Consider the following 13254-nt stretch of genomic DNA (forward strand, 5'->3'; position numbering starts at 1 on the left):
CACACCACTGCCGAACAAAAAGACAAAAATCCCACACGCAACCCTCCATCATGATCAGGAGCCGGTGGCTGAGCGGACAGAACACTGGACGCGTAATCCTGTGGTCCCGGGTTCAATCCCTGGCGCCGGCGAGGAACAATGGGCAGTTTCTTTCCACCCTGATGCCCATGTTTCCTAGCAGTAAATAGGTACCTGGGAGTTAGGCAGCTGTCACGGGCTGCTTCCTGGGGGTGGAGGCCTGGTCGAGGACCGAGCCGCGGGGACACTAAAGCCCCGAAATCATCTCCAGATAATCTCCAGATAACTCCAGATCATATCCCCACCCTTGAATACAAGTCACCCAGCTACAATCTCGCCCAGTGAAACATACCAGCTGCCCCACCCACCACAGATCCATCACTGAAGCGAAAAAAATACATACAAACCTCACCCCGGAACTTCTCCCTCCAACGGTCTCACCATAGCCCGTGCTACTTGGAACTTTTTGTTCCAAGTAGCTGAATCTAAAAAAAAACATCGTCCATCCCTAGCACATACCTGGCTAATGATTCACCAACCACTTTCTCTGCTAATAACGCTCGTACTAACCTCCACTAGTTCCCCTCTCACCAATCACTTCGGCTGGACGGTAGAACGACGGTCTCAATAATAGGCTAATAGGCTTCATGCAGGTCGGTGTTCAATCCCCGACCGTCTAAGTGTTTGGGCACCATTCCTTCCCTCCGTCCCATCCCAAATCCTTACCCTGACCCCTTCCAAGTGCTATATAGTCGTAATGGCTTGGAGTTTCGCTTGATATTTCCGTTCCGTTCCGTGATTCCCCCTTCATAACCCCCTCCACTAGTTCACTCTTCTGGTCCTCAAGACACACGTTACACAATGAAATGTCCTCAAAACACTCACTACTTGCATCTGCAGAACTGTACAATGGCTCCAAATGACACTGCAACACATTAATTAATAAATTCACACCACCCAGAGGGAATCCCTGTTTCGCGTAAATTGTTTAATAATTTTGACGTTCATCCTCAACCGAATCCAACCGTTCTAAAACACTAGGAAAGTCCAACTTCCTACCTCGCAGCGAACCTTACCAATCACGAACCTTACTATAATTCACCTTACACCAACCCATAGCAGGATCGATCATGCCACACAAATACAAGCTAGATAAAATCTAAACAATGATCCGTAAAACTGATCGGCAATGTTTCCGCTTCACGAACCTCCAACAAAAAAACGATGAGTATTGATAGGATTTATCCTGGTTCCATTTAGCACCTGGAGAATTGAGAGAGTCACATCATGAAATCCACATACTCTTACCAATTTCATTCACCTGGGCTGTAGGAGTCTCGAACCATGGACCTCATGCGTGTGAGGCTGAAGCTCTATCAACTGGGCTATGAGTAGCCTTAATAAGGACAGTTTCCAGAAGCAGCTTCCTGCTGCCAAACTTGATTTTTCGACTATCTTTATTAAGACTACTCTTAGTCTAGTTAATAGAGGTTCGGCCTCACACGTGTGGGGTCCACGGTTTGAGACACCTACAGCCCAGGTGAATTGAATGTTTATTTCCATGGAAATGTGGATGACAATTTATATGGATATGAATGTAAAAATGGAGGACAAATCACATTCACATTTGAATCACATTCACGTTCAACTCACATTTGGAATGCAAGAATGGAGGACAATTGCATTCATCCTGTGGATGACATTCTTCCTATTTTTACATTCATTCTGTTCTTACATTCATCGTTTTCTTTCCTTATTCTTACATGCAACCTATTCTTACATTCATCCTATCCTTACCGTAATCTTACATTCATCCTATTCTTACTTTATTTTATTTTCATCCTATTTTTACATTCATCCTATTCTTAAATTCATCCTGTTCTTACCTAATTCTTACATGCAACCTATTCTTACCTTATTCTTACATTCATCCTATTTTTACCTTATTCTTACATTCATCCTATTCCTTCCTTATTCTTACATTCATCCTTTTCTTACAGTCATCATATTCTTAACTTATTCTTACATTCATCCTATTCATACCTTTTTCATACATTCATCATATTCTTACCTGCTCCTCACCTGTCTTTTCACTCTCTTTCCTTATATATTTGCCAGGACCTTCCTTGCCTTTATTTTGGGCTATTCATGCCCGTGCCACCTTTTGTGTGGCTTAATCTTCTTCAATGACTCAATCCTCTCCTTTTACATGACTTGATAATGGTCCAGGACGAACTGAAATGCCGTCGTTTGTTCACTCTCTGATGTGTAGTTTGGCCTTCATAACCTTAAGCTAATCTAACCTTAATAGACAGCAGATAGTTATGTAGTTGTGCTCAATCCATTCCAGTGAACAGATTTCTTCCCTGAGGACAGGTACATATTTGTACTTTTCACAGAAAGTCTGGAAATTCATAATACTGAAGGACAGGGGAAAATATCTGCAACATTGAGGTCATCAACTTGCACTGAAAATGTGCATCAATATGCTTGCAGGAGAGCGAGATCAGGACGTGCACCACAGGTGGAGGAGTGTGTGTGGGGGCCCGGGCTGACTGTCTCACCATCCTCACTGACTATGATGACTGCCTTCATGGCGCCCGCTGCTGCCTCAGTGAGTATACTTATGTTATACACATGTTATCACCAATATATACACCCAGAGGTGTTCCTGGCTTCTCGGTGAATATAAACTAAAAAGATTAGTTTTCTACTGCGTCCAGAACTAAAGTATACCTGCTTCAGGTATACTTCATGGCTGCTTGTAAGGATGGAATTCATGGTTGTCTTAATAACCCTCTAGAGATTGATAGGCCTTAAGCCTAACACTAAACCAACGAGTTACGTGGAACACACATAGACCATTAGATTCTAGTGAATATATTTGTGTATGGAAGCCTTGTAGTGGATCAAACACTGAACATATATTGAAGCATTTACCCAGCCAATTTATAAATAAATAAATCCACTTTATTGCGTCTCAGTTGATACATTTAGTAAATTGTTCCTTATCTTTACTACCCAATTACAGATTAATTATTGTGCTTCATTGGACTGAAAATGTTTACTGATAAACTGCTTTTAAACATTGTTCACATTGTTACACAGTAGACTTTACTGATCACGACCTGACATATCTGCAGCAAAATTAATCTAAACAATACTCTGCTAATATATATAAAAAGTCAAGGCGAGTAGAGAGGGTGGCCATCACATTGAATCAGGAATACATTTAGGGTATGAAACAAACATTTTAGTTTATTTGACCACAACAACGTTTAAGGATGTCGTTAACAAAGAAAACACTAATACAAAGTGAAGTCACATTTACATAATGTATCAATGTTAACTGATGCCACATGAAATAAGAGAAGCGTTGGAGGTACAACTCCTGGGCCACAGCCAGAGTGAATAAGGACAAGGTGTGAAACACCTGATTGGCCTTAAGCGGAATCCTCAGGACCCATAGAGGATTCAGTTCAATCCAAGGTTTCATTAGTTTTGACCGTGTCGTGTTGTACCGGCCTAGGGCGTGTGTTTTGGAGTACCAAGTGTTCAGGTTCGAATCATTTTCATGGCTCCTACTGACTTTCTCAAAACATAAAAGTTACCACAATGGCCGAAGTTTTTAATAGCAACACCGATTTTCCAGGGATTGAAGATGGGTTATCATCTTCATCCTACATATCACCTGAACCTCTCACAGGACCTGATCACGTTCCAATGACCATATACTAATCTAACAACCCAGTTCACATTCAAACAATACCTTATTCTTCATCCAAAAGTGCTAAATGGGATGTATTAAATTAAGCAAATGCTATAGTTTTCTAGGGTGATATTTAAAGCTGAAAATTATAGAGTTCCTTATTAGAAATGTTGAAGCTTAATGGTAACTCTAATAACAGTCCATTTCAGTAATTCATATTAATAATAACAGTTAACAACACCTGGTTGTTAATCCTTTAATTAGAATGAATTAAATGTTATATTTATACTACTCGATGTTTCAATATACAGCCTTTTATTTACATGAGAATTCTGCTTTGCATCAATTTTATTCTTGGAATATAAAAAATATTTTTGTTTCCTATATGCTATCCATCTATCCTGCTGCAGCTCTTTAAGAATCGTTTGAGACCTCTTTATTTTACCAAAATACATGAGTATGATCCACCTGACCACTTGCGTATATTCCTCTTGGCAGCTTGAGATTTACATCTGTTGCTTGTGTCAGTATACACCAAGAGTATGAATCAGTATGGCACACTTGGTTTCCTCGTGATTATTATTAGGAAGCCTTTTAGGTTTGTAATGCATCCCTCAGCCAATGGGACAACAAAGTATTTAGTTAATATACAGAGCACCATCCTCGGTACGTAATATTAAAGAATTACTGCAGTAATTCTGTTAAGGACAGTTAAGAGTATGTAGTCTCTGTGAAGGCAACTTGTACTTGTTTTTTATGTGCAAATGTTTGTGAATAAACTTTACTAATTTTCGGCTTTTAATTTTTATGTGTAAATGTTCTTCTCTTCACATTCTTAGTTAAGGATATTTCTTTTTATTCTAGAAGTTATGTGTAATGTCTGATAACATTTCCGAATATTTTGTACAACTTAAATGTAAATAATTTATATATGATATTTGGTAAGGCATTTTACTGTTTAACATTTGGCTGGTGTTTTTCACAGAGGAGGACCTTGGGTCAAGAAGGCTTCAGCGGGAGAGAAGGGAAGTTCTCAACAAACGTTCCAGAAGCGACGTCAACACCGCAAGAGCACCAAGAGACCACAGTAAAACACACAAGAAAACTAACAAGAACATACGTCACAACAGAAATTAAAAGAAAAAGGGAAAGAAAAGTCAAGAGAGCAAGAGGAATGGAAGAAAGAACATTGTGGGAGGTGGTAAGACAAGTGGAGCTGAGCGTCGTAGAACACGAGGTAGAAACCACAAACTCGGAGGAAAAGAAATGACACAGCGTCGCAGAGGACAAGGAAAAGTGGGACAACGTAAGCCAAGTATTAAACATCAACGGAGACAAAGCACAAATAAGCTTAACAAAAACATTGAGAAGAGCAAATATCGCAAAAAACAAGTGAAAAATACGAACAAATTAATGAAAAAAGAAAACAAGCAACACACAAAAAGATAGAAGGAAAGAACGTAAATTAAATTCAGAGAGTAAAGGGAAACGTAAACAAATAAATGGTAAAGGTAAACAAATGCACAAAAACAAAGGAAAGGTAATGCGGCAAAGAAAACCAAATAAAGAGAAAAAAAACAAACGAATGAATGAGAGTAAACGTCGCAAAATCCCAAAGAAAGTGAAGAAAAACAAAGGAATGGAAGACAACAAACGTGGTACAAGACCAAAGAAAGTTAAGGGAATGAAAGGAAAAATACGAATGGAAAATACTAAAGATAAGAGAGAACGTAGTAAAAAGAAACAAATAAAAGGAAATGTGAATATCAAGAAACAGAAAAGAAAATATGCCAAGAACAAGGCTAAAGGAAGAAGGAAGGATCAAGACAAGAGCACAGTGAACCTACGGAAGAAGATCCTGAGCGATGGCAGGAGGATAGGTATGTGAGTCTGGTTAAATATATCCAACAGAGGGAGGGATAGTGACAGGCCGCAAGCCAAGAAATATATGCTTACTTACGGTGAGGTATGCACACATTAAACATATATAATAAACACAAACACTTGTTAACCTTTTATCAACAGTTCAGATCTTGAACAGCTTATGGTCGCTTCGCTTTAAATGTGAGCGTTCATTACCACACCCTCAACATGTTGTCATAACGCAAACTCTGGGTTTTCCCTCTGGTAGTAACATGCTATTTTGATACGGGCGTGTGTGCTTACTTCCCGAGATGGACCTTTATGTGCTCATGGGGCTGAGCTTCATCCTTCCGCCTTTTAACCTCTAATATCATTATATTTGTGTTCCCGGATATATTGGCTTAAGTCGTATCTACATCTGAGTCTGAGTTAAAAGTTTGCCTCCACTATTTCACTCCTCAATTTATTCCATTTGTTTAACTACTTTGATTAAAAAAGTTATTTATAGTTATTGTGGCTTATTCGGATACTTAGTTTGCAAATACCCTCCGGTTCATGGCACACCCATGTTAAGGAGGCTACCTATTAATTCCCAAGAGGGCTTTGTATTTCGTAATCATTCTATAATTCAATGACGCGCAATGTATTAAACAACTTCTATCTTGAAGCTTACGCCTCAGCTTCGACATAAGATTACTATAATTGGTGTATTTGATAGGATTTATTCTCCATTCAAAAACAGTAACAATTATAAATGAACCGACATATGCCGTTGATTTAATAATATAAACTTGAAAGGCCTAAAAAAAATAGGAAGAAGACAAAAACACAGGCATAGTGGTAGGTGTAGAATAACTGTTATGTACTGAGATTATACACTGACCGATGTTTTATCTCCAGCTTCCAGGGACACTCTGGTAAGACCAACCTTGAGTAAAGGACATCGTTCTAGACAGAATGTGAAGTCATATGGACTTGTTGATGACAAAAGACGTAAGTATCTCCCTGTTTATATGTCCATTTTGCCTTGACAGCGTTACTGTGACTACGTAACGAGCATTACCATGACCACAGTGTGACTGTGTTGTGTGTTACCATGACCACATTGTGACTGTGTTGTGTGTTACCATGACCACAGTGTGACTGTGTTGTGTGTTACCATGTGTTACGAACCCGGATCCAGCGTCCGAGCCTGGAGCAGTGACAACCACGCCATCTGTGAGTCAGCTCCCGAAACCCCCGCCAAACGGACGACGACACCTGGTGAGGACAGCGTGTACTGGCCTCGAGGACCAGTTTCCAGTCTGGTTCCGCGCTCAACACCGCCGCTCCTGACCTCTGGTGAGGTGGTGCTCCGACGACAGCGCCATCTATGGACTGGATACGTCAGGTGTTTGTGCCAGAGCCCGTAAGTGTGGTGTATTAGTGTCCCGGTTATTGATGACGTGTCTGTTTACAGAGTCGACCTGGGACCACTGTGTTGAAGGTTGAGTCAGTCTACCCGAGGCAGCCAGTCTCCATACCTTGAACCTTGCTGCAGCTGTTGTGACGTCGTCCCCCCGGAAGAACACTGTGGTGTGTTAGCCTGCCAGTGGAGTGGCAGTAAGAGGATTTACCCGGGACCGACTGTTGGAGACGATCTTCCACTGGGGTATTGAGGACAGGAGGGTGATTTGTGATATCACACGAGACTCCTGTCTAGGGCGTACCCCTTATATCGTTCGTGGAGTGGCCGTACCAGCCTTGATGGCTCAGTACCTGCCAGCAGACCAGCTGGACGTGTGGTTGGCGGCCTCCACGACGGTGCCCCCAGTGGACCTGTGTTTTGGCTGACCTGTGGCCAGGGTAGGCTCAACTTCTGTGGATATTTCGTTGTGTGGCCACGAAGAAGCACCAAGGACTCGGCACCAGAGTCTTCAGCAGAAGACTATATTGTGTATAATCCCCTTGTATAGTGTTAATACCCCTCCCCCCCCTTGTGCACTCATTTATATGTATATTTAATCGGTGATGGTGATAAGTATAATATTAAGTTCTTAGCTTTCTTTCCCTACTCCCTTTAAGTTACTTGCGTCACGGATCTCATCCCTTGATAGCCAATACTGGCTCGGGAACGGATACATATATCTTCCTTATCAGAGTAAGGACCCCGTTGCGTCCCGAGAGGGCCGTAACATAATTGGCATCCCCAGCGGGATCCGTCCCCTTGTTAAGTATGTTTGACAGGGGTGGTGAAGTGGCGTAATCCCTGTAAATAATTCCCCCTGTGTGCGACGGTTGTGACGTTATACGTCCTGTGCGGTGCTCAAGAGTGACTTAAGTGCGATATTGTGCAGTGCGGTGCTCGCTGTGATTAAGCGATTAAGTGCAATATTGACTAGTGCGGTGCTCAGTGATTCAGTGCAATATTGTAGAGCGAAGTGTTCGCTTGGACTCAGTGCAATATTGGGTAGTGTGGTGCCCGAAGTGATTACGTGCAATATTGGCAAGTGCAGTGTTTGGTGCGATAAAGTGCAATATTGGCGTAGAACAGTGCTCGGCGTGTTAAGTGCTAACGTGTAAACGGTGTGATAAGTGCGAAGTGTTCCATCTGTGACAATGGCAGACAAAGCTACCATCGATGATCTGGACGATGTTCAGGCTTTTCTGAACAGAGTGGACTGTCTTGCCAGATTAAAATATCTGAGCAAACCAGAGCTTGTACTAGTGAGCGCCTACCTGGAGATAAAGATCCGTGCCAGTGATTCCCGTGTGGAGATCTTGTCCAAGGTTCACCGGCACCTGAAGGCAGAAGAGAAACAGGAAGGCGAGACTCCTAGTACAAGGGAAGGTGAGGAGATAGCTTCCACGGAAAAGGAAGATAAGGGCAGCGACGTTGATAGTGATGCAGGTGAGCTTAATATCAGCTTCCTAACAGTCAAAATGCGTGCCCTAGAGATCAATCGTGAAATAGAATGGAAGAAATTAGAGATGGAACGAGACTTAAAAGAAAAAGAATTGGCGATGAGGCGTTTAGAATTAGAAAGAGAAGAAAGAAGAGAAGAACGAGAAAGAGAAGAGAAACGAGAGAGAGAAGAACGAGAGAGAGAAGAAAAAGAAAGACAGAGACAACATGAACTAGAAGTATTAAGATTAGGCGCTGGACAGAGACAAACTGGAGTAAGCGGTTTCGATCCGGTAAGGAATATCAAAATGGTCCCCAAATTCAACGAGAGAGAAGTTTCGAAGTTCTTCGCAGCCTTCGAGAAAGTCGCGGCCTCTTTGGAGTGGCCAAGGGAGAATTGGGCCATCATGATACAGTCCGTCTTGACTGGGAAGGCCCAAATCGCCTACTCTACGTTATCCCTTGACGACTCCGGCGATTACGATATGGTGAAGAAAGTGGTGCTCATGGCGTACCAATTGGTACCTGAGGCGTATAGGCAAAAGTTCAGAAACCTGAAGAAGACCTCAGAGCACACTTTCACAGAGTTCGCCACCATCAAGGAGCGACTTTTTCAAGAATGGTGTGCCTCTCGAAAGGTGGAGACCAAGGAAGACCTCGAGCAGGTGATTCTGCTCGAGGACTTCAAGGATTGTTTGTCTGGAGACCTGAAGACGTACCTAGAGGAACAGCAGGTGGAGTACCTTGAGTGCCGTACCTTGAGTACGGCAGCCACCATGGCTGAAGAGTATATCCTGACTCATAGGCCATCTGCTAGGTACGTCCCGAAGACCTATTCAAGGTATCCAGCCAAACATAAACCGGAGGATAAAACCGCCCCTCGAAGTGCCGCCAAGACAACCTCAGATAGTCCTCGGAGAATTAGTCCGAAAAGGGATGTATTGTGTTGGACCTGCGGTAAGAGAGGACATATTGCTGCAAGGTGTCGTAGCAGTACAGGTAATAATCCCCGTAGGGAAGTCATGCTGATGAACAGTATAGAACCACCGACATCCACCCTGGAGATGAGGAGAGGATTGTTCGCCCCATATACCTCTCAAGGGCATGTAGCCGGTGGCCTTTCAAGTAAGCCTGTGATAATACTTAGAGACAGTGGAGCGGCCCAGTCTCTAATTCTGGAAACATCATTACCCGAAGGTACATCGGCGAATGAGATGCAGAAGGTAATCCTGGGTGGATTCCCTTCCACCTTGTACGTTGCCCCATTGGTACAAGTACATCTAGACTCTCAGTACTTCAAAGGTGAGTGTCGATTGGCCGTGGTGGATAGTCTTCCCATAGAGGGGATTGACGTAATATTAGCCAATGACTTAGCCCTAGGATTGTTACCCAACTGTCCCCTGGTAGTGGATAATCCAGGACGTGAAGAGACCAGTCCCATCGCAGCAGTGCAAACCAGGTCTCAGGCGCACCTCCATGCACCCCTAGATCTAAACACTTTGTTTGATTCTCCTCCTATCCCACAGGTTACAAGTAGCCATACACCAGTCCCGCCCGTCCAGATGCCGGTTCCTGAACGCTGGACTCGAGCCCATCTGATAGAGGAACAGAAGAAGGACCCTCAGGTACGGAAGTTGGCCGACACCGTAGACTCTCCTGCGAAAGGAGGGGATCTATATGTGTGGTCAAGTGGTTTACTGTGTCGCCGGCATCCTCCGAAATACCCCCAGTCAAGTGCGGTAGGTGATCAGATAGTCGTCCCAGCCGTGTTCAGATCTAAGCTGTTAGAAACAGCCCATGCTAATAGATTTGCTGGACATGGTGGGATCTCTAAGACTTTCCAACGCCTAGCCAAGGGCTTCTACTGGCCGCATATGAAGGAGGACGTACGTCGTTTCTGCAAGACCTGCCACGCCTGCCAGGTGGCCGGGAAAGCAAACCAGCCTGTCCCCAAAGCCCCTTTATACCCCATTCCATCAATAGGTGAGCCCTTCGAACACCTCATCTTGGATATAGTAGGCCCTCTTCCACCTGCTACCTCAGGGGTACAGTATTTGCTAACAATACTGGATCGGGTTAGTAGGTACCCAGAAGCGATCCCCCTTAAGACCATCACAGCTAGGGTTTTGGTGAAACAACTGCTCTGGTTCATCTCACGATACGGTCTTCCCAAGACCATTCAGACGGACCAAGGATCTAATTTCATGTCCCATTTGTTTCGCCAACAGATCGCCGACCTGGGAATCCAACAGGTAACCTCTAGTGCCTACCATCCCGAGTCTCAGGGAGCTTTGGAACGTTTTCACCAGACGTTGAAGGGCATGCTTCGGAAGTTTTGCTACGACAGGCAGAGTAAGTGGGTTGAAGAACTGCCCTACCTCCTATTTGCGGTAAGATCAGTACCCAATGAATCCATAGGAATCTCCCCATTCGAGATGATCTTTGGTCACTCAGTAAGAGGTCCCTTAGAGGTGGCACGAGACCATTGGCTGGACGCAGAAACCAACGAGGATATTGTGGACTGGTTGTCTACAAATAAAGGACGGCTGTTCTCGGCCTGGGAGATGGCTACTAGGACCTTAGAAAGTACACAAAGAACGAACAAGAGCAGGTATGATAGGAGGACCAAGCAAAGGGAGTTCCAAGTAGGAGATCTGGTTTTGGTATGTACTCCTACAATAACTAGAAGTTTGAGCGCCAGATTCGTAGGTCCCTACCTGGTTGTAAAGAAGGTTACTAACCTCAATTACCTTCTGAGTACTCCAGACCGTCGTAAGAAAGAGACTCTGGTTCATGTTAATATGATCAAGAGATACGAGGGGCGGGATACACTCCCCGTAACCTTAGTGACCACTAATGACGACATTGAGGAGGAAGAGGTGTTGACTAACTCGGACATTCTGTTAAACTTGCAGGCAAAGTTGACACACGTAGCCGAAGGACATCAATCATCATTGCTGCAGATGATCCGGCAATACAAGCCTATCTTCGACGATGTTCCAGGGTTAACATCTGTCATGAGGCATGATGTCGAGCTGGAGGAAGGCGTCCGACCTATAAAGCAACACCCGTACCGTCTCAACCCACTGAAGAAACGGGTGGTGAAAGAGGAGGTAGATTACATGCTGAAACACCATCTGATAGCCCCGAGCTCGAGCCCATGGTCATCCCCGATACTACTAGTGCCCAAACCTGGTAAGAAATACCGTCTTTGTATTGATTATCGCCAGGTGAATAAGGTCACTGTAGCAGATACTTACCCGCTCCCCAGAGTAGAGGAATGTCTGGATGCCATAGGTAGAGCCCGGTACCTGACAAAATTTGACCTGTTCAAAGGCTATTGGCAAGTTCCCCTCACGGAAAAAGCCAAACCCATATCAGCATTTGTGACTCCCGACGGGCTGTTTGAATGTCAGGTGATGCCATTCGGGATGAAAAACGCAGCCTCCACTTTCCAGAGACTGATGGGTACGGTGTTGCGTGACGTGGAAAACACCTTAGTCTACATCGATGATGTATTAATATATGATGTAGATTGGCAGGATCATCTGCGTCACATAGAGGATTTCTTCAAGGCCATGCTCCAGTCAGGATTGGTGGTCAACCTGCATAAATCTGAGTTTGCCAGAACCTCTGTCATCTTCCTAGGTCATAAGGTTGGAGGAGGATGGATTGCGCCGAAGGCCAGCAAGATCGAGGCAATAGTCCAGTATCCTGCGCCAGCTACCAGGAAGGACATCTTGCGTTTCCTTGGTATGGCTGGGTTTTATCGTAAGTTTGTCCCTAATTTTTCCTCCATCGCCGTCCCCCTGACCAATCTGTTGAAGAAAGGGGTAAAGTTAATATGGAATGAGAATTGCCAGAAGGCATTCGAGAGTCTCAAAGCAATTCTGATCTCTGCTCCAATCCTCAGGTCCCCGAGCTTTGAGGATAGATTCATCCTGACGGTCGACGCCTCTGACTATGGCCTGGGCTCCGTTTTATCCCAGACGGACGAGAAGGGGGTGGAACATCCGGTGGCCTATCATTCTAAGAAGTTCACCCCCAGCCAGCTGAATTACTCGGTCATAGAAAAGGAAACGTTGGCCTTGATTAATTCCGTCCAGCACTTTGAGGTGTATCTAACGAGCAATGGTCATCCTATATTAGTACGGACCGACCATAATCCTCTAAAGTTCCTGGCTCAGTTTAGGCAAAAGAACCTCAGGCTCACCAGATGGAGTCTCCATCTGCAGCAATACCCCCTCCAGATTGAACACATCAAAGGGGTGGACAACGTGGTAGCTGATGCATTATCTCGCATCTAAATCCTCATACTAATTTGGTTTGTCTTCCCTTATAGAACCCCAAACCAAATTCCTTTTGGTGGGGAGGTGTTACGAACCCGGATCCAGCGTCCGAGCCTGGAGCAGTGACAACCACGCCATCTGTGAGTCAGCTCCCGAAACCCCCGCCAAACGGACGACGACACCTGGTGAGGACAGCGTGTACTGGCCTCGAGGACCAGTTTCCAGTCTGGTTCCGCGCTCAACACCGCCGCTCCTGACCTCTGGTGAGGTGGTGCTCCGACGACAGCGCCATCTATGGACTGGATACGTCAGGTGTTTGTGCCAGAGCCCGTAAGTGTGGTGTATTAGTGTCCCGGTTATTGATGACGTGTCTGTTTACAGAGTCGACCTGGGACCACTGTGTTGAAGGTTGAGTCAGTCTACCCGAGGCAGCCAGTCTCCATACCTTGAACCTTGCTGCAGCTGTTGTGACGTCGTCCCCCCGAAAGAAC

The 13254-nt window shown here is 44.5% G+C and overlaps 2 protein-coding genes across 2 annotated transcripts; both read left to right on the forward strand.

The window, feature by feature from the left end:
- Nucleotides 1-5270: 5270 nt before the first annotated feature.
- Nucleotides 5271-5615, forward strand: LOC138367999 (uncharacterized). The gene has a single exon (XM_069330290.1). The coding sequence runs from the start codon at nt 5271-5273 to the stop codon at nt 5613-5615; it is 345 nt and encodes a 114-aa protein (XP_069186391.1).
- Nucleotides 5616-9250: 3635 nt separating this feature from the next.
- LOC138368000 (uncharacterized) lies at nt 9251-12781 on the forward strand. Its single transcript, XM_069330291.1, has one exon. It carries the CDS (start codon nt 9251-9253, stop codon nt 12779-12781), a length of 3531 nt encoding a protein of 1176 aa, XP_069186392.1.
- Nucleotides 12782-13254: the final 473 nt, after the last annotated feature.

Source organism: Procambarus clarkii, chromosome 24 (assembly GCF_040958095.1).
Source record: "Procambarus clarkii isolate CNS0578487 chromosome 24, FALCON_Pclarkii_2.0, whole genome shotgun sequence".
NCBI classification, from domain to species: Eukaryota; Metazoa; Arthropoda; class Malacostraca; order Decapoda; family Cambaridae; genus Procambarus; species Procambarus clarkii.

What these genes read in the sequence shown, in the direction of transcription:
- LOC138367999 (XM_069330290.1), top strand. Translation starts at nt 5,271, where the DNA reads ATGCGGCAAAGAAAACCAAATAAAGAGAAAAAAAACAAACGAATGAAT.
- LOC138368000 (XM_069330291.1), top strand. Translation starts at nt 9,251, where the DNA reads ATGGCTGAAGAGTATATCCTGACTCATAGGCCATCTGCTAGGTACGTC.